This window comes from Aspergillus udagawae, assembly GCF_001078395.1.
Source record: "Aspergillus udagawae IFM 46973 DNA, scaffold_5, whole genome shotgun sequence".
In the NCBI taxonomy this organism is placed as follows: Eukaryota; Fungi; Ascomycota; class Eurotiomycetes; order Eurotiales; family Aspergillaceae; genus Aspergillus; species Aspergillus udagawae.
The window spans coordinates 649,837-668,183 of record NW_025091268.1 but is presented as its reverse complement, the minus strand read 5'-3'; the positions used below and the strand labels follow the sequence as shown (position 1 = coordinate 668,183).

The 18,347-nt window shown below is 49.8% G+C and overlaps 6 protein-coding genes and 3 non-coding genes across 9 annotated transcripts; 4 read left to right on the top strand and 5 right to left on the bottom strand.

The window, feature by feature from the left end:
• Positions 1-2,431: 2,431 nt before the first annotated feature.
• On the bottom strand, positions 2,432-2,547 carry Aud_007047. The gene has a single exon. It is a non-coding gene; the product is annotated as a tRNA-Leu (tRNA).
• A 274-nt stretch (positions 2,548-2,821) lies between these two features.
• Aud_007046 lies at positions 2,822-2,937 on the top strand. The gene has a single exon. It is a non-coding gene; the product is annotated as a tRNA-Leu (tRNA).
• A 785-nt stretch (positions 2,938-3,722) lies between these two features.
• On the bottom strand, positions 3,723-4,823 carry Aud_007045 (uncharacterized protein; the record flags this gene model as incomplete). The annotated part of the gene is made up of 1 exon (XM_043291940.1): positions 3,723-4,823. The coding sequence occupies one exon, from the start codon at positions 4,821-4,823 to the stop codon at positions 3,723-3,725; it is 1,101 nt and encodes a 366-aa protein (XP_043147875.1).
• A 3,183-nt stretch (positions 4,824-8,006) lies between these two features.
• wetA (developmental regulatory protein WetA) lies at positions 8,007-9,716 on the top strand (the record flags this gene model as incomplete). The annotated part of the gene is made up of 1 exon (XM_043291939.1): positions 8,007-9,716. The coding sequence occupies one exon, from the start codon at positions 8,007-8,009 to the stop codon at positions 9,714-9,716; it is 1,710 nt and encodes a 569-aa protein (XP_043147874.1).
• A 643-nt stretch (positions 9,717-10,359) lies between these two features.
• On the bottom strand, positions 10,360-11,092 carry Aud_007043 (uncharacterized protein; the record flags this gene model as incomplete). Its single annotated transcript, XM_043291938.1, has 3 exons — positions 10,360-10,763; positions 10,836-10,952; positions 11,020-11,092. The coding sequence occupies 3 exons, from the start codon at positions 11,090-11,092 to the stop codon at positions 10,360-10,362; spliced, it is 594 nt and encodes a 197-aa protein (XP_043147873.1).
• Positions 11,093-11,646: 554 nt separating this feature from the next.
• Positions 11,647-13,585, top strand: Aud_007042 (calponin homology domain protein; the record flags this gene model as incomplete). The annotated part of the gene is made up of 2 exons (XM_043291937.1): positions 11,647-11,813; positions 11,872-13,585. 2 exons carry the CDS (start codon positions 11,647-11,649, stop codon positions 13,583-13,585), a joined length of 1,881 nt encoding a protein of 626 aa, XP_043147872.1.
• Positions 13,586-13,804: 219 nt separating this feature from the next.
• Aud_007041 (uncharacterized protein) lies at positions 13,805-15,527 on the bottom strand (the record flags this gene model as incomplete). The annotated part of the gene is made up of 2 exons (XM_043291936.1): positions 13,805-15,366; positions 15,425-15,527. The coding sequence occupies 2 exons, from the start codon at positions 15,525-15,527 to the stop codon at positions 13,805-13,807; spliced, it is 1,665 nt and encodes a 554-aa protein (XP_043147871.1).
• Positions 15,528-15,822: 295 nt separating this feature from the next.
• Positions 15,823-15,906, top strand: Aud_007040. The gene has a single exon. It is a non-coding gene; the product is annotated as a tRNA-His (tRNA).
• Positions 15,907-16,899: 993 nt separating this feature from the next.
• Positions 16,900-17,596, bottom strand: Aud_007039 (ORMDL family protein; the record flags this gene model as incomplete). Its single annotated transcript, XM_043291935.1, has 3 exons — positions 16,900-16,953; positions 17,006-17,364; positions 17,464-17,596. 3 exons carry the CDS (start codon positions 17,594-17,596, stop codon positions 16,900-16,902), a joined length of 546 nt encoding a protein of 181 aa, XP_043147870.1.
• Positions 17,597-18,347: the final 751 nt, after the last annotated feature.

The window sequence follows — 18,347 nt, the reverse complement described above, 5'->3', positions numbered from 1 at the left end:
ATGGACCAAGAACCTACCCGTCAGCTGTTCAAAGGGAGTAGCTATTCATTCATTCATTCCAGCGAGTTGACAGTGGTCGGATACTGAGGAGCGAAAGGAAGAAAACCGTGTATAGCTGATAAAGAGAGTATGTGAAAGAATGGACTGGCTAAGTTTGGAGGAGGGAACGAAAAGAGAGCTAGAAGGAAGAGGAAAATAAGAATCTGGAGTTGCACTGGGCACTGGCGAAACTTTGAATTCAGGAGGTCTTCCGGATAACTTGGTAACTACAGAGTACTAGTTCAAACGGGTATGAGTTGCCCAGACTATCGCAAGGTAGGTTTTCGGGAAGTGCTTGGTGCTCGGAGGTAAATATTGCAAATCAGGAGAGGTGGAGACGGTCTTTCTACCATTGAGGTTTGAGGATTGGGATCAAGAGTGGGAGTGGAGAACAGTAGTAGCAGAAAGATGACGGGAAGGAAATAATAATGTTCATCCTTATATTAGGCATTCAGGGATAATGATGCTGGATAGCAAGTGTCTAGACTACAACAAAGTTCATGGCTCTCATGGCTCTAACGTCAGAAGTATCACATATGGCAATCGTCTGTAAAGTAAGGTAGTTTTGATGAGGTTACATTTCTATGAACCAATGTAGATACTCTTAGTCCTCGTACATCCGCAGCATGGCCAACCTTCCCACGAGTCGGATACAATTTCACTCAACACGAGGGACTGGTCCTGATCGACACCGGCTGTTGCCACTCTGTACATTTGTCTATCAGCCCACCTTGTAGTGGTAACTCCAGAGGTACGGTGTAAATAATGAATCCTCGGTCATAGTAGTACTATACTCCGCAACAGTATCGGAAACCGAGAATCAACCTGGTTTGCATGGTCTACAAGCAAGAGATACGGAGTACCTAGGTAGGTGACTTCTAAGGTAACAGTCCAAAGTAGGGAAAGAATGAATGGGGCCGAATTCAAAAAGACGAAAGCGCAGTGGATCAGAAACAGCCCCACCATCTAAGCGTCCCGATTCCAGGGTCAGGGGAAGAAACCGAATTTGGATGGAAAAGGAGAAGAAGCAGAGAAGAATACACAGACACCCCTGCAATTAATTTGCGAATTCCCGATCATTTGCCACGATAAGAAGCACTAATCAAGCTCAATCGGATTTTATTTGCTTTTTCTCTTCCAGACTTGCTTAAGACGGCCTTTCCGACCATAACAAATTTTGAAGTGACAATCCTTCGAAATGGTAGGTGACTCCGTATCTAGACACTCCATAATATCATCCGCTGAAAACTCTTTTTTCAGACTATTAAGGTACCTTAGCCAACGCCGATGGGGGTGATCCACCAGCTGCAGCAAATAGCAATCCATCATTTCCATGGCTCTCTGCAATTTCCATAGATCGCATGTCAAGTCGAAGATCGCTCTTAGTCCCATTCCTTCTAAGATCAACTCTCTACACTTGACTCTTGACTGTAACAAGCAAGCAGTTACACAGAGAGTACCTGGTAACTTCTCATTTGTCTCAACTTTGCATGACCGTATCATCAACTCACATTCGAAGATGACATAAGAGTTGTAATCATATTTCGCACGTAAAAAAATCATTTAGTGTAAGCCACACGTGGTCCTCAGAACGCCTTCAAGCCTTGCTCTGGAGGAATACAACTTGTGGATCACCAGTGTCGCCTCTTAACCAATGAATCTATCCACGAGTCAGACAGACTCACTAACGGCCTATCGATTTGCCGGGTCTGGAAATGTATCCAGGATGGCGACTTAGCTGAAAAGGTTATGAACCATGGTTTGCAGCCGAGTAGTTGATAACTAGTTCAGCTGATACAGTACTCCGGAGTGTAAATGGCTCATCGAGATCGGAGAGCATACCATATTAATTGTGCATTCGGACCATTTTATTGGCACGCTTCCCTCCCGACACAGTCGTTATCCTGGGCGAGAGGGCATTAAATAGTGGGACTGTTAAACTGTTAATCATGGATCTACTCGCTTATCTTGAGACTCTCCAGTACCTAGTGGACATGGATAATTGGTCTGATTCACCTAGGCAGGAAACGTAATCATTTCGGGATCTCCAGCTGCTAAACATTGTGTTAGGGCTGACTAGCTGAGCGACTGCGCAAGAGCCAGCAAACCAAGCCACTGAAGTTCGGTACTCGCTCTGTTAACCTTTTGACACTGGAGTTAGATGACTGCACCGACAGCCTCCAGGACAGTATGCGCAGGCTGACTTGATCACATACGATCTTACATGCATTTTTAGCAGCGTCCATTCATTGGGCAACAAACTTGACTAAGAATTAGATCTTTAGGTCTTGGGTCCTATAATGGACCTTGGAAAGGCCAGGACTGAAAGTTAGGTAGGCATTGAGAATGTGCCAAGAAAACAGAAAAGAAAAAGAAAAGAAAAAAGAATGTATGGTAAGACTGGGAGTCGAACCCAGGCCTCTTGCGAGAGTGCATGACAAATCTAGTTTTCTAGAAGAAGCTAGTACCAGCTTGAGTGCACCACCTTAACCACTCGGTCATCTTACCATTACTATGCCAAATATTGCCGGCATCTTGCTATGAATTCTGAGATACTATCTGTCAAATAAAGTTCTCCGTATCCGAGGGCACTGATCAAAACTTAACTAGTATGTCCAGACAATCTTTTCTCAGCATACCTAAGCATCCCCAAATCAACAACATTATTACTACCGTATTGTGCCCTTCCAAGGGTCCTCTCAGCTCCTTTATTAACATTGCCTTTGCCTCCTTGGTTGGGTAGTTGACAATGTTAAAAATGTCGCCAACATCGACCCAAAATGGTAAGATGACCGAGTGGTTAAGGTGGTGCACTCAAGCTGGTACTAGCTTCTTCTAGAAAACTAGATTTGTCATGCACTCTCGCAAGAGGCCTGGGTTCGACTCCCAGTCTTACCATATTCTTTTTGCTTTTTTTTGGATCTCAATGTGCGACACAACAAAAGACCATATGATTTTTTATTCACGCTAGAGAGTTATGGCGTCCCGCCATATCACAATGATACTAGTTGGCATCGTCTAGGGCTCGCGGCGGGTAGCTGGAAGACTGTCTATCAATATGCCTGCGACAATTTGTATACACCAGCAAGGCTTCCCAGATATCACTGCTCATAATCTGAGAAAAATGCAAGAGACGCAACCCACTTCTCATTCCAACACTACTTGAGACCGAACAATGCTAGCGCCCTTCAGACTTCTTAGTCTGAATCGGAATCAGCCTTGGGTCATGAGTCGAACTTCGTCCTGTTTTGACCAAACTTGGAGCGTTTCACAGTGTTTGGTCACATGTGGTCAACAGTCATTAATCAATGTGTCTGGGTTGATCCATGTAAGTTGTGTCATGGAACATCCTGGCATTATGAGATGGTAGACGGTAGAGCTATGAGACTGAACGGATAGTTCCTAGTTAACCGCCTGTCTAACGATTAGAGCCAGTCTTCGACGCTGCATTGCATGATGGTGTCAGGAAAGGACAGGCGTCTCTAGAATAGAAAGTGGTCCAGGAATACACTACAATCAGGATGAAGGGAGTCAGAAATGAAAGTAAGCAGGCAAATAATATTCGAGTACCCGAAATGACGTGGACTTTTATGTACATAACTTCATAACGTTTTTGAGTGCATATAGCCATTATTCTTAATTTATCGATCAGCGTAGAAGAGCTTCCGGTCCACAAGCCTCGTTCAGTGCGCTGTATACGAGGTCCAATTTTGAAGGGCATAAGCAACGCCGCCAGCGAAAAAGCTTAGCTCATCCCGGCCGATTTTGACATCATCCCCTGCCAGTCTCTCAGAAAGAAGATGTTCAATCTTATCCAGTAGCCTGTTATCGAGTCCTTCAGTCGCCTCAGTATGTTGCCGGGATCCCCTACGCTCAGTGAGAGTGGCCAGTTCATCAAGCTCCTCCTGAACAATAATGTTGCGGAATGTACCAAGCACGTGGTTCAGTACATTATCGAGGTACATCCCCTGCGCATTATCAGACTCCAGGTATGGAGATTGGGTGTGTCCCTTTCTGATATCATCAATTCTTTCGCGGAGACGCGCGTTGTACCTGGGCTCGGCAATCCCGTTGATGCCGTTGATGTAGGCAATGAATAATCTTTTATCCAAGTCGACAATCTCACTCGGGTGCTCCTCTGGCCATTGCTTGATTGAGTCACTGAGCTCATCATATTCGAGGGTTTTTTCACTCGAATCAGACTCGGCGGCTTGTCCGCCCTGGAGCCGAAGAGAGCCAGATGTCCTCGCCATTTCCATTAATTCATGGCAGGTTAATTCGGTTCGCGGTGTCTCGGCCTCTTCTTCCTGCGGCTCTGGCGCCTCGATATAACGCACATTGGTGTCAAAACGCACCACGGATTCGAAGGAAATGAATGAACCGTCCACTGATTCACCATCGTCACCGCAGGTTTCGGACATGGCATCCGAGACATCCGAGGCCTCATCCCATGTGGAAACCTCATACATTTCGTCGTCATGTTCATCGGAAAAAGAAGCGTAATCGTAGTCAGAATCGTCTGTCCCGTAGCCAGACTCAGGTTCCTCATCTTCCTCGATATCAGAATACGGCCTTTTCAAAATTGGCTTCAATAGCGAGTGCAAAGAAGTCTGGCGGGCTGGCGTAAAGGAGGCTAGCGACGTGCCAGCAGTGATAGGATTTGTTGGACTGATGGAGAGCTCGTCCGAGGCGTAGCAACTGTCCTGGGAGACGGATATTTCGAGGTTGGAGAAAGTTGACGAGAGAGACTCCCAGGACTTCTTATTCAATGTGTGCGCGCTCATCTTGGTGAGCTGAATAGCCTTTAATTTCTTGGAGGCAAGACCGCGTCACAAAAAAAAAAAAAAAAATCACAGTGTGACTAAAATATTGCGATCCTCGTCTCAATGAGATAGAGGTTCGCAGATTGGATATTGGTGCAAGGAGAGAAGTTGGAAGTACAGTGATCTCAAGGTGTGGCTTCGAAGGCCTCCGAAGAATCGGTGGGAGTCCATGGCGAAGCTTGGGTGTGAATCTAATTATTCACCTAAGGGAGGCAGACGAGGACCCCCTCAGTTGGAATGAACTTGAGACCCATTGCAGAAGCACCTGATGATATTGAAGTTTTATTTGACCAGTCGAGCAATATGATGATTATAGAGCATGCAATTGTGATCGACTGATTTCCGTTTAATCGAAATTTTCGCTTTGTCGCCTTGTCTGCCCTGCAAAAGAAATCTGGTTCTGATAGTCTGGTTGGTGTAAGACATATAGGCTGTCGCAGAGAATGATGAAGTGAAATAGGACGCGAGGTTGCCGGTATGTTATATTTTGGAAGCACAACGCGTTGCGTACTGCTAAAACTTCCGCCTCGTGTATCTCAATCGCGATAATAACGGGTTGTGTCTTATGCAAGCAGTTGGGATCAGTTTGAGTCCTTGATGATGCCAAGTCGTCCTTGTCAAGTCATACCCACACTTGCGTGGGATGTTCCGGCAACAGCGGGGGTCAGAGGGGTAACAATCGAAAGTTGGTGACGGCTTTCGTACGAAGAAATCTCAGATATAGACTGACATCGACGCTCCACGTCGAGCCAGAGAAACCGCGACGGATAAAGCCAAGGAAGTTGAGCACAATATACAGTGCCAGTGCCTTGGGAGAAGGGGAGGAAAGAGGTCAACTGCGCGGCGGCTGCGAGGAGTCAGATTTCCGTCATCGGCACCTGACCTCTTGTTGCCTCCCAATGCAATTAGCCTAACGCTTCCCACAATTGGCTTAGCGGCCGCAGTGCTGACCAGAGCCGGAGTAAATTTCCTCCGGTATTAAGAAGGATGAGTTCTGTGATTAGTTATGATCATGAGTGTGTCTGTGACAAATTCGAGATATCTCCAAGGATTTTATTGAACACACACTCATCTCTGCCACTGAAAATGCTGATCGTAACTGAATAATACTAGAGCCAATGGCCCAAATTTTCATATTATGTCATAGCAGATTGTTACGCATGACTCGAATTATTTCCCACTACTAAGCCCGCCAATCCATCATCGAAGATGTTTCTTTCGTGATAATGAAACCGTGCTCTATTGCCCTCTCTTTGAGGGTTTAAGCTTCACAACAATTTGAACAGTGGTTATGCTTTGTTGACACCAAGTTACTACCACTAGCCATGGAATTCTTTCTTGTGGCTTGCTGTTGTCCCTACCTAACTACTAACTCAAGGAGGATCCCCCTTGCAAGAACCTAATTTTTCTAAGCTCTGACAGAACATTCAGCGACGCTTTCAGACAGATCTTGTCTAGACTTGACAAGGCCAAAACAAGGCTCGCACTTCCTATTCTGGTTTCTGAACGGTTGTCCTATCTTTAGCCCTCGCTCCTTCGAGTTTAATGGACTGAGGAATCACTACACAAGGTTAGCTCCCAACGCCTGAACATCATGTGTGTCCTTGTAGCTGGGAGCTTCGCAGTTACTACATGGCTATGGGACAAAAAAAAAGATCTTGGAGAACAAAGAAATTGGCTGGGGAGAACAACCTAACTCTGACATGAGATTCCTTCTACGGATCAAACTTTCTGGGCCTGCCAACCACATGAGTTGCTTTCCCGCAGAGAACAAAGAACGCATCACACCATGGCACAGTGGGTTCATGCCTCCTAAAGGTTGATTCTCATTGAATACCGCTCTAAATAATTTGAAATCACTTCTGACAGGGCAAAGTCTGCAAGCCATGACGATCTAAGCCGGGAATTAACTCTTCCCTCACCTAGTGGAGATCCGTTACGTGTATAGAGCAGGATAATTTTAGAAATTATGGCATGAGGGCAATCGCGCGGACCTTTCGCATAGGCCGTGCCTCGAGACTGACTGCTGCTAGAACTGTGTGTGCACCTTAAACCCCGGAAGCCAGGCTGCTTCTCTGCATTGTTGTTGTGGGCGCGCATTCCTCCCAGCCCTCACATTCCGACACACATTACATTCGCAACAAGCTTATCGACGGCTGTGCCGTTGAAGGGAGCGAATCATTGCTAACCAACAGCTCCACTGAAACATCAACCATCAAGCAGGATCCAAAAGAGTCAAAGGAAAAGACCAGGGCATTGTGGCCCTGTGCTGGCTAGTGTGCTGTTTGTGATGCGTGCTGACGGTGTAGGAAAAACCGTATGACGCTTACACTTTGAACACTTGGGATTGACCAGATGGACGCTGATATTGGCATTTCGCCATCCTGGATCCTTTGCTCTGGTTCCTTACGGATCATACCGCTCAAGCTAACGGATTTCCCATGATCGTCTCTCGTCCCATGGACCGCTATCGAGCAGCTGTCATGAGCTCTCCCCAAGGTGGTGCGCTATACCTAACTGCTGAGAACCACACATTCCTCTTCTGTTTATTCTTCCACTTTCTGGTTCTGGTATAGGGAGGGTTGCATTCCAGCGGGTGGCCAACGACAACCCAGTCCACTTTTGCCCAGAGAGTGGATAAGGGTAGGATATTTGCATCAGCCACTTGCTTTTCCATACCTTCTCATTGGTAATGGGCATCTGGGGTGCTGTCTTGAATCATTCGCATCACGCACCGGGGATCAGGTGGGCCATATCGAGGCCCTCTCCGACTCCTCAATGTACATTCCTCTCCCATCTTTAGAGCAGAAGGAATGTGCACAGAATCCTCGAGGCTGGCAGCCATCGCGACAATTCAAATAGGGCCCTCTGTCTGTTGTTTGTTTGCTTTGTCTTCTTTGCATCTTCTGCAGTGTTTTCTTTGATTGTCAATCCATCAAACTATTCCTACATTGCATTCCACCATAGCCATACTGCTTTTACTTTGCATTGACGGAACACCGGATCGACACCCGAACTCTCTTTGAACCATTCTTTGTTCCCGCAGTCTCCTTGCCAATCATATCTGATCCGCCTGGCACCCGTTAACCAATCTCTGACACTTCTCGGCTCTTTGCCGCAAACGGAAAGCCAGAGCAGCCAAAGATGTTCGCTCAACCATTCGATCATGCCTTCAATGATTTGTTCAGTCAGTATGTCGACATGGACTCATCAATGGTCGATGGCAACAAAGATGTTTCAATTGCAAGCGACTTTGACCAAATCTTCGCTCTTGACTCGTTGTCGAGCGACTGTGGCGATCATTCTCCCCCAGTCCCCACCAAACCCACCCATCAGTCACCGCAACCCTGGGCCGCAGACTTATGGTCTCTGCCGCAAGATGCAGCCCCATCTGCCAGCCAAGCCAGCTTCACCTTTCAGGACACTGTGCATCCCTCAGCTGTCTCAGACTTAAGCTTCCACCTTGAAGCTCTTCCTACTTCACACCCTGCCCCTGCAGTTATCTGCAAAGCACCTTCGCGATCACCGTCCACTCCTCCCGCAACTCCCCGCCACAAAGCCACCAAAAGTGCTCTGATCACTCCGAAATCTATCCGTCGTCACCGAGATTCCCATGAGCGTAAACTGCTGCGCAAGCAGAGCTTCTCCCCAAGCTTGATGCGCCCCTCCCAACTGCAGGCAGGCAGAATGATGTATCCCGAAGCATGGGCTCAGCGGTTTCAGAACTTCAGTCTTCATAGCTCGGACGAGCACTTGCCACTGTCACCCCCTCCCTCTGATATCCTTCTGCAGCATGAGAACATGCCTGCGGACAATGTTGTCACCCATTTAAGCCATTCGACCGAGGGCTTGTCGAGAAATCCTGCAGAGATGCCTTCGCATTACGAGACTGGCATCTTTAACCAGTCACCGGCCATCTCTATGCCATCACCGTCAGCCAAGTTGCTGGCGCAGCAGCAGCATCAGCAGCAGCAGCAGAACTATTTAAGTCAATCGAATAACTCCACAATGGCCACATCGAGCCCTCCTTCAGGCGATGACATATTTTCCTCTCCACATTCTTCCGATCCTCAATCCTTGTCCTCTTGGCATTCCGACTCCCTTGGGGGCCCTGCACTCCCTTTCACGCCTGACCTTCAAGGCCACGATGGTCAAGCATGGTGGCCATCCATGTCCTCTCGGGTACCACGACAACCTTCATACCAGCACGTGGCGTCCTCTCCGGCTCCACAAAGGTCCATTCAGAGCAGCAACCAGCATGATCTGATGCAGGGAGGATTGATGATCCAGTTTGATTCTTCCTTTGATGTGTCTACCACGGCAGACCCATCATTTTCGTCTGTCGTGGCTTCGGCCTCTATGCCCCAGGAAAATCAAAATACATACAACCACATTCCCATCACTCCCCAAAAGTATATGAACTCGTCCGCTTACGCGACTCCTCCTGTTCAACATCCGTCACGATCACCATCTTTGTCTCCAAGAGGCCGCGGGTCACCAACGCAAGGATCACCCTTGCGTAACGGAGTCAATACAAAAACTAGTCCTCACCGCCGCGGCAACCATGGCAGGAAGCTGTCTTCTCAATCAATGAGCGCACCCAAGCCCGTCAAAGGGCCAAACTCTAGTCCGCAAGCGGGATCCAACAAGTCACTGACAGTGTCGTTTGTCAACTTCACTCCAAACGACAGCAAGAAAATCCTTACCGGAGTCGCTCCAAGTGGGAGTTCCAAGACTAAAGCCAGACGCGAACAGGAGGCCCGCGATCGACGCCGCAAGCTCAGCGAGGCTGCCATCAATGCAGTACGAAAGGCTGGCGGAGATGTGGAAGCACTCGAGGCTGTCCTCTGCTAAATCCTGTCCATGTATACCTAATATCTGTTTAACATTGTGTTTTTTTCGCTCTATACCTGTTTGTATTCTATTGCATTGGTCGTTTGGGCGTTTGATTATCATTGAGTTTCAGGCGAAAGTGGATTACAAAAAGCGTACTTAGATCTCCACAGCTTTTTGATACACACATACCTAATCATGGAATACATTATCCTAATGTTTCTTGAAGATTCTACTCCTCTGCTCTTGAAGATTATGACTGGCTATCCGATTTCCCTAAGGATTACTTGCTCAACTTTAGAGCAGGCTCTCATCGCACGCGTGCTGCCGGTGTGAGGTTTCCGGTTAGGGTTAGGCCTGCCAGATGTACAACGTCAGGGGCTTCGTGTTCCGGCTCTCTTCAAGGGGATGTCGACCTCAGGACAATCATATAGTTTATATGGAAGAAGCTGGTGATAAATAAATGTCGTATATTGTACAGGGTGGAGAGTATTCCACAAAGATTGGTGACGGGGATATTACAGATATGGAAAAGTCCCCCCAAATGTTTTCAACAATTTGCAGTGAAACGCCAGGTTGCCGACTGAATATAAACAGAAGATCGAACAGCTATTCTGAAAGGATCTGGAGAAGTCTATAATGAAATTGACTAGTGTTTGCCTAGTCACCTCCGCGAAGCAGACGGCGTCCATGACTCGGGCTGCCAGTTCTCAGTGTCGCTCGTTCGAGCTTTAGCCCAAGGATCCTCTTTGGTCGTCGGTGCCACATCGGGTGTTGGCGTCGTCGTTCCCGCTGCTTGTGTCGTATCAGCGCCGGACACTGCGTTGTGCGTCTTGGGACCCTCGCCAACTGCTCCCATCGGTGGATTCAATGTGGCATCGCTTGTTCTGGTCGCGGGCTCTGGATGCTGAGTTTGTGGCTTGTCGAGGTAGGAGGGCTTACTTGCCCAGCGCAGATCGGCTAAATGGGCGAGTTGCTTAATTTGAAGCTGGCGGAGGACATCCTGCTGCTGTTCTTCAAGCGAGGGAGGGTCGGCGCGGACGTATCGGAGCCATTGGTGCCACTGGGCTGTAAAGACATACTGTTAGCTTACCTAGACGAGTTCACTGTCCATTATGTTGCAAGTTTCAGGACACTCACGAGTCACTTGCACGTCCGCATAGTGGGTTTTGGCGTTGTACTTGACGATCCGTCGGAATCGCCCGGCATTCAGTGAGTCTTTGAATTCCCAGTATGTGTTTCCTGATAGGTCGGTGCCTGAAATATATTGTCAGAGGACCTGTAGGCAACGTCGTAACAGACAGTTAGTGCTGGGGATACCAACCGACAAGGAAGGATCTTCGCCACGGCAATCGAAGGCTTTTCCACTTGAACCACAAGCTGTTCACTGGACTCATTAGGACCCAGGGGAGATGGAACTATTAATGGCAGCCTAGAACAAACACCGATCAGGCGCGATGTAAACGTGGCTTGCTGTGTTGCGACGTAGATGGAGGCTATCGATAATATTGAGGGCGCAGAAAAACGTCATCGGGCAGTGCTCGTAATCGTATTGGGAATATTACGATAGGCGTAATTTGTTTGGCCGACAACCACATTCCATTCCATAGATCAGCGTCAACTATCCGGGCCTCCTCTTCTTCTCGGAAGTTCTTTATTTTTACCATCGCTTCTATTCTTGTGGAGTCACTTTCCATCTTCAACTCCTTATACATAGGGTTCCCGCTCATCGTTTCTCAATAAACCCCCCTTAGTCAAGCTTCTTCTAGAACCTCTTTCCCCCTATTACGCTACCCCTTGGAGCCCACATAGATCCGCGGTTCTTCCCACAGTACCTGTCGGCAGCATAAACAGGGGCTAACATCCCTCGATCTTCGGATCCTGAATCCTCGAGTCTTCAGTGAACTTTCTGTATGATTGCAGAGTCACATTGATTTCTATTTGGCCCGGTATGGCGTCAGTTACATCACTAGATAAGGACCTGCGCAGTTTGCGCTTGTCCCGCTATACCCCGCAGGCTGCCGCAGAGGTCCGCGCATGGATCGAAGAGACGCTTCATGAGAAACTTCCAGCTGGTGATCTCTTGGATGCGCTCAAAGATGGCGTCGCGCTTTGCAGGCAAGTATCCCCGAGCAGAAACACTGCAATTAAATACTGATTGGATGGAATTTTGCAGGCTCGTCAACCTCGCCGTTCCCCCCGGCGTCAAGTATAAGCAGTCATCTATGCCCTTCGTACAAATGGAAAACATCTCGCATTTCCTACGCGCATGTCAAATCCCCCCTCTCAGCCTACCGCCACACGATGTCTTTTTGACTGTCGATCTCTACGAATCAAAGGATCCCGCGCAGGTCCTACAGTGTCTGATGGCCTTTAGTAGGAGGGCTAATGCGCTTCAACCCAGCAAATTTCCTCGAGCAATTGGCGTTCAGAGCAAAGGAGGCGCTGTGAGTCCACATTTGACCGGCTCAAGTCAATCGGCCAATACTCCTCTACGATCTCGAGGACTCAGCAATGTCAGCAACAATTCTGGAACATCTAGCCCAGCCAAGTCGCCGGCAGTTAGCAGCTGGAGTAAGAAGTCAGACGAGCATGTGACAATGCCGGCCTGGAATATTCATCAATATGGGTACATGGGCGGTGCCAGTCAGGGCAACCAAGGAGTTGCCTTTGGCGCTCGGCGACAAATCACGACGCCTTCGCCGTTCGTTCCAAGCCTGGAAGAGAAGGAAAGACGCAGGCAGGAGGAAGAGGAGCGGCAACGCATCGAGAGAGAAGAGGCTGAACGCATCCGCCGCCAAGAGCGGGAGGCGGAGGAAGAGCGCGCCAAGGCGGAAGAGGAACGCAGGTGGGCAGAAGAGACCGCTCGTCTGAAAGAGGTGGAGCGGCGTCGGCTGGAGGAGGAGCGTCGGCAGTGGGACGAGGAACAGCGAAAGTGGGACGAAGAGGAACGGAAGCGCCAACAGGAGGAGAAGGAGGCAGAGGAGAGACTGAACAAAGCAAGACAGCGTCAGCGGGAGGCTGGTGATGTCCGACTGACAGGGCAATTTCTCAGTCAATATCAAGCCGGCCTTGCTGGGGAGTCCAGGGAAAGTCAGCGCGTCAAGGAATTGGAGCGGGAACTGGAGCTCGCCCAGGAGCGGGAGCGCCGGTATCAGCGCGAGCGTCAGGAGCTGAGGGAGAAAGAAACAGGCAAGCCGCAATCGCAGAGTGCCCGCCCTGTGCCTGTTCCTCCGAAGCCAAGCTACAGCCTTTCGTCTCTCGAGCAAGAACGACGAATGCTCCGTACCGAATGGCAGAAGCATCAGACCCACGATGAAACTGTCGAGTCCGAGCCCAGCAATGCACCGCCTCAGATGCCGCCCCGACCACTTCCGGAACCGACTACGGCGCAATCAGCAGCCGAATTCGGCTCTCCAGCATCGCCTCGGCCTCTCCCCGACCCAGCCGCTTATGCCAACAAGTCCCAGGGCCAGGAAAGCCGTGTCGAACGCTTCCTGGCATCTAACATTCCTCCTGTCGCCCCTAAGCCCGCTGCTCACCGCCCACAGGACTACACCACCACCGCAGAGGTCGACGAAGAAAATAACCGCCGAGTAGCAGCGCAGCAAAAGACAAAAGCAGGCGGGTGGGCCTCTAAGTCGCTGCTGGAGCGGGAAATGGAGCGCGAGCGCGAGCGCCAGCGTGAGTGGGAAGAGAGTCAGAAGCAGACGCGCGAGGCAGCCGCAAAAGGTCTCAAAGATCCTAATGTTGGCATCGGGCCGGGCCAGGGCGCCTGGGATGTGCACCAATACGGTTTCATGGGTGGTGATAACCAGAACCGAGGCGGACCCGGCCTGGGTGTAGGAGGAGCAAGGCGGCAGATCATTGGGCCTCGCCCGCCGCCATAGATGGCATGGCCGGATTACCTTGTTATACTGCGCTACTTGACGTTGCTGTTGTCTTCAACCTCGATTTGCTCCCGATCATTTGTACATAGGCAATTTAACATTAGATACCATGTTTAGGTGAATCAATTGAATGTCAAAACTAGACAAGGCTGGTGCGAGGCAGGGGTATCATGAAAATAGAGACATAAAGATATAGGAAAGGTGTGCCGACCACGACGACTATCTCGCAGAAGGGTGCTTCCGCGAGAGAACCTCATCCACCAGAAACATCAACCGCTCTCCACTCTCCAGCAGCCAGCACCACTCGATATCCTCCGTCTTGCGACTACTCTGGTTCTTTCTCGTTTCCACCTGGACCTTCTCCGCACGGGCCATGATGCCCTCCTGCACGGCAGCCTTCAGCTCCGGCGTAACAGTCAGCATATCACTGTCTGCCAGGAGCACCAGCAGCGACTCCAGCGCGATGGACATCTTGGCATTATCGACGATGCTAGGCGTGCTAGCCGCATAGGGCAGAAAACACTCCTCCAGCTTAGTCTGATTCAGATACTCCTCGTCTGTGTTCGGGGCTGCGTTCTCGCGCATACGGAATAGCAGGAACTCGCAGAGGGTGGTCTGCGCCGCGGCGGAGAAGTGCGGGAGGACGAAGGGGCTCACAAAGGCTTGGTAGATGGGGAGGGGCAGGTGGCGGATATTTTCGACGAAGAGGTGGTAGAGTTCCTCGAGGGTGGTGAACGAGGCGGGGAGGTCCTCGGAGACGGCGGAGAGGAGGTGCAGGAGGCGTTGGCGGAGAGCGAGGGATGGGAAGCCGCCGAGGAGCGAGACGCCGCCGTGGACCTGGACGGTGCTGGGCGGGTCGGCGGTGACTACGTCTGCGGTTGGGGTGTCTTTGGGGGCGGCACCTCGCCTGCTACGCTTGGATTGACGGGTTGGACGTCTGGCCGGGGCCGGCGCTGCGGAGTCTGTTGCGTCTGATCCGTCCTCGTCCTCGTCCTTAGACAAGTAGTCACCAAATTGGTCCTCGTCAATGTTGACTTCGCCTTCGCGCTTCTTGATGTTGTTGCTCTTGCGCTTGAGCGTTTTCAACTCCTTGTGGAACACCTCGCGGAATTCATTGACGGAGGCCGAGCTGCCATCTGCGAAGATGGCCCGCAGGATTCTTCGATTGCGCCCATACGGAGTGCTCCCGCCGGCGATGTACCGGAAAATCAAGCTTTTCTCAAGTATTCTCCGGCGGGCTTCGTCATCCACGGCACCCGTGCTCTGCCTCTTGCGCTCGTTCCAGTCGTCCTCGAGAACCTCACACATGAACTGCAGCCATATCTGCCATCTTGCCCACCGTTCCGGATGTAGGACAGAGCAGTTGAACGCCCACCCGACGGCATGCCAGAAGTCTTCTGCGCGAGACCAGAGAGATGCCGATTGGCAGAGCTCAATGTTTAGTGTCCTCGTGTCGTCGTTCGAGATATCGCCAATTGCGTTCTCGTCGTCTTCTACGCGCCGCCGCCTTCCCTGCCGAGAGGACTCGAAGTGATTGAATGCAAACGCCGCTGTGAATCTGGCAGAGATTGGTCCGACAAGCGTGTTGGTGAGTCGGAGCAGCCGCAGCGCTGTGTTCGGTGCCTCTTCCTCCTCTACTGTCTTGGCTCGGTTGGTGGTGGATGGGTGGACGAGAAACGTGGCTGCGACTGCAAGGTGCTGCGGGGAGGGGACATAGACGGGTCCTGAGGCAATGGCACCCGGTGACAGTAAGTTCAGTAGAAGATTGAGTGCTTGTGTGTCTGGTACGGCTCTATGTCAGTGTGTGGCATCCGTGATATGGTGAGCGGGCAAACCAACATAGCTTTTCTTCGAGGAATATGCCACAATGTTGTACGAGTTCGTAAGGGATCGCCTTGGTCGGGCGATATAGGGGCAGAGACGCCCCTTCTTCTGTGGCCATAGCTATCGTCATCAGCATTGATCGTTGCTGATGTGGTGAGTTTCTAGGTGGGGTGACAGTGGGCGCATAATTTTGTTATCGATTAGGCGCGTCAACGCGAAGTCGCGACGCTTATCGCAGCTGGCCGATTTCTATGTTTTGAGTACGTCAACATCGTAGTAGTCACAGCGACCGACTCCTCCGTCATTTACTGATGTTAATAACGGAGCAGGAGAATGCGGGTCATGAATTTCTGTACAGCGACTTCGTATTACTATATCGAGCAGAGAGTCCTCGGGCCTCCCAATCAAATCAAGGTGCTGTAGTGTAGTGGTTATCATGCGACGTTGTGGCTCCCCACAGCTCCGTCTCGACCTGGGTTCGATTCCCAGCAGCGCCATATGGCGTCTGGAACTTGATTTGTTCTTTTTTTGCCATGTTTTTTTATCACCCTCCTCATTTCTTGCTCGTTCTATTTTTTTTTCACCCTCTTTCCTATAACGCATTCTAGAGTGATACATGTCTATAGTATGCCTTACTACTTCATATGTTGACCGCGCCTGTTGACCGCGGACTTTCGTCTGCACAGCAGAATATATATTTATCTGACTAGAAAGACTGTCGGAAATGGTGTCCCGTTCGATCAACGCGATACATGCCGAATAGCACAAATATAATATCTAAAATACCAATATGGTAGAGCATCTTATCACCATGGGCTACATATAGAGATACCATACATCGCTGGCATTTTAGGCAGCTAAATAGCTGCCTCGGACGCACCATCTCCGGGATCGGATCACCATACCAACATTGAGCTGATCGAGGCTAGGCTGATTTCCCTTCTTCCATGTCTAGGAATTAGCACCAGGCTATACGGCGTAGCCCAACAGTTGCAGAAATACGCGCAGCCATATAGAAGGTGTAGTATGGCATAGACTCGGAGACACCTGGATGTAGAAGCAGTGTTGCGAGAGAAGGCCTGGACTGGTCCAGCTCAGCAAATGGTGGTTCACTGGTCAATGTGTTGGCTAACAATTGGCTACAAGCCCATGCAAAGCATGAGAAGAAGGCAGGCTAATGATGGACTCGTAGGTATTTAAAACACGGCTTTATTGTAGTACAAGGAACAACTGCTCCTTGCCGCACTCTAACTCGACTAACGCCAATCCATATATCGAGTATTCTTTATTGAATTAACCCTACCTCCCCAGACACACCACGAACATGCAGTAGATAAGGAGATTGTTGTAAGCGTAGTTGTAAACCTGGAGAGAGAAGGCGATCCCGTAGACGGTGCTGTCCAATAGACTAATATAGCAAGCAATGGGGTGCTCGTAAAAGACAAGGAAAGGAAACACTGAGACGCCAAGTGGTAGTGTGAAAGGAGATACTATGTCGACTCATCCGGTAAGTCAGAAAAGAGACCTATCCGCAGACGGTGTGACTATGATCTAGATTAGCCAAACGACCACGCGACCAAGTAGGAGAGGACATACAAATGGTAATTTTGGAATGACAACACCCAGAGTGGCCAGGAAATTGATAGTGAAGTAGGTCAAGTCGTAGTGTGTGTAATGTGTGCTGAGTAGGAAGAGACAAATAGGGACACAAAGGAGAAACTTCTTTGTGGGCGTGTATTGGTCGCCGTTGTCAATTTGCTCCCACATATTGAGGTTGTCGTATGCTCCAGCGTTGAACTCGAATGGAATACCCCGCACCCAGTGAAACATGAGGAAGGAGCCGAACATATAGCTGATATTCGTGAGGGTCCATGATGTCTCCTGCGAGACGCCAGGAATGATGTCGTAGAAGATCTTCAAGGCAATGATGAGAACGAAATGGATTGTCCAGGCACCTGCAATTTGACGAGCTCGAGTCAGCTGTTTGCCCATACCAAGCTGCGTCCCTCCAAATAACAAGGACTCGCTTGTATCACAATATGTAGCTCACGTACCCTTGGCATTGACCCAGTTAGCATTGAGGTTCGGTAGGGCAGCCTGATCACTGGTATGCTCGATGGATTCCGGCGGCTCCTGGTAGATGATACTGCTCGATCTCCTCCTCCGTCCAGCCTTGGATTGAGACATGTTGGAGTCCGGTGACAACCGGCGCGAACCAGTGCCGACTTCCGGAGGGAAGGAGATGGCACGGGGAACGAGTAGGGAAGACACTTTGGCGGTGTTTCGTCAGGATGTACGGGCGAGGTCGAAGAGGTTGCCAAAGATAAGCTGGGAGGCGCAGAAAAAGCAAGACCACGAACCACCAATGAACGCAGGCCTTCTTTTTGCTCCCTGAAGAATCTCACTCTTTTCCAATGAGAATGCTCTCGCAGAACTTCCGACCGCGAGATCTTAAGAGGACCGGCAGTATGATGGGTCACAGGAGTCAGCGGACAACAACCGCACTGTTGGCAAATACAAGACTTGAAGTCCGGTCAAAAGCGAAGAAAAAGGATACAGTGAATGGCGATACTATGATAAACCAAAGAAGTAAAAGGAATTTCGAGCAGTGAGTGACAAGAAAACCTGAGGAGAGGGTCGATGCGTAGCTGGTAGTCGAGGGGCAAAAAGAAGCGAAGGTCGGCGGAAGGAAGAAAGCTTGGAGATTCACAAGGAGAAGTAGAAGATGGTGAAGAAGAGATAGACCAAGGTCAATTGACTAGTGAAGAGGCCAGACCTAAAGACCTTAAGATCGCTTCTATATTGGATATGTTCTAGACTACTTCGTAGAAACTACAAAATAAGATTTCATCAATTTGGATTGTTATTTTTATCACCCCCTGGCTATACACATGGCAATTGAGGCCACACTATCTACTAGTACTCCGTACGCCGTCCG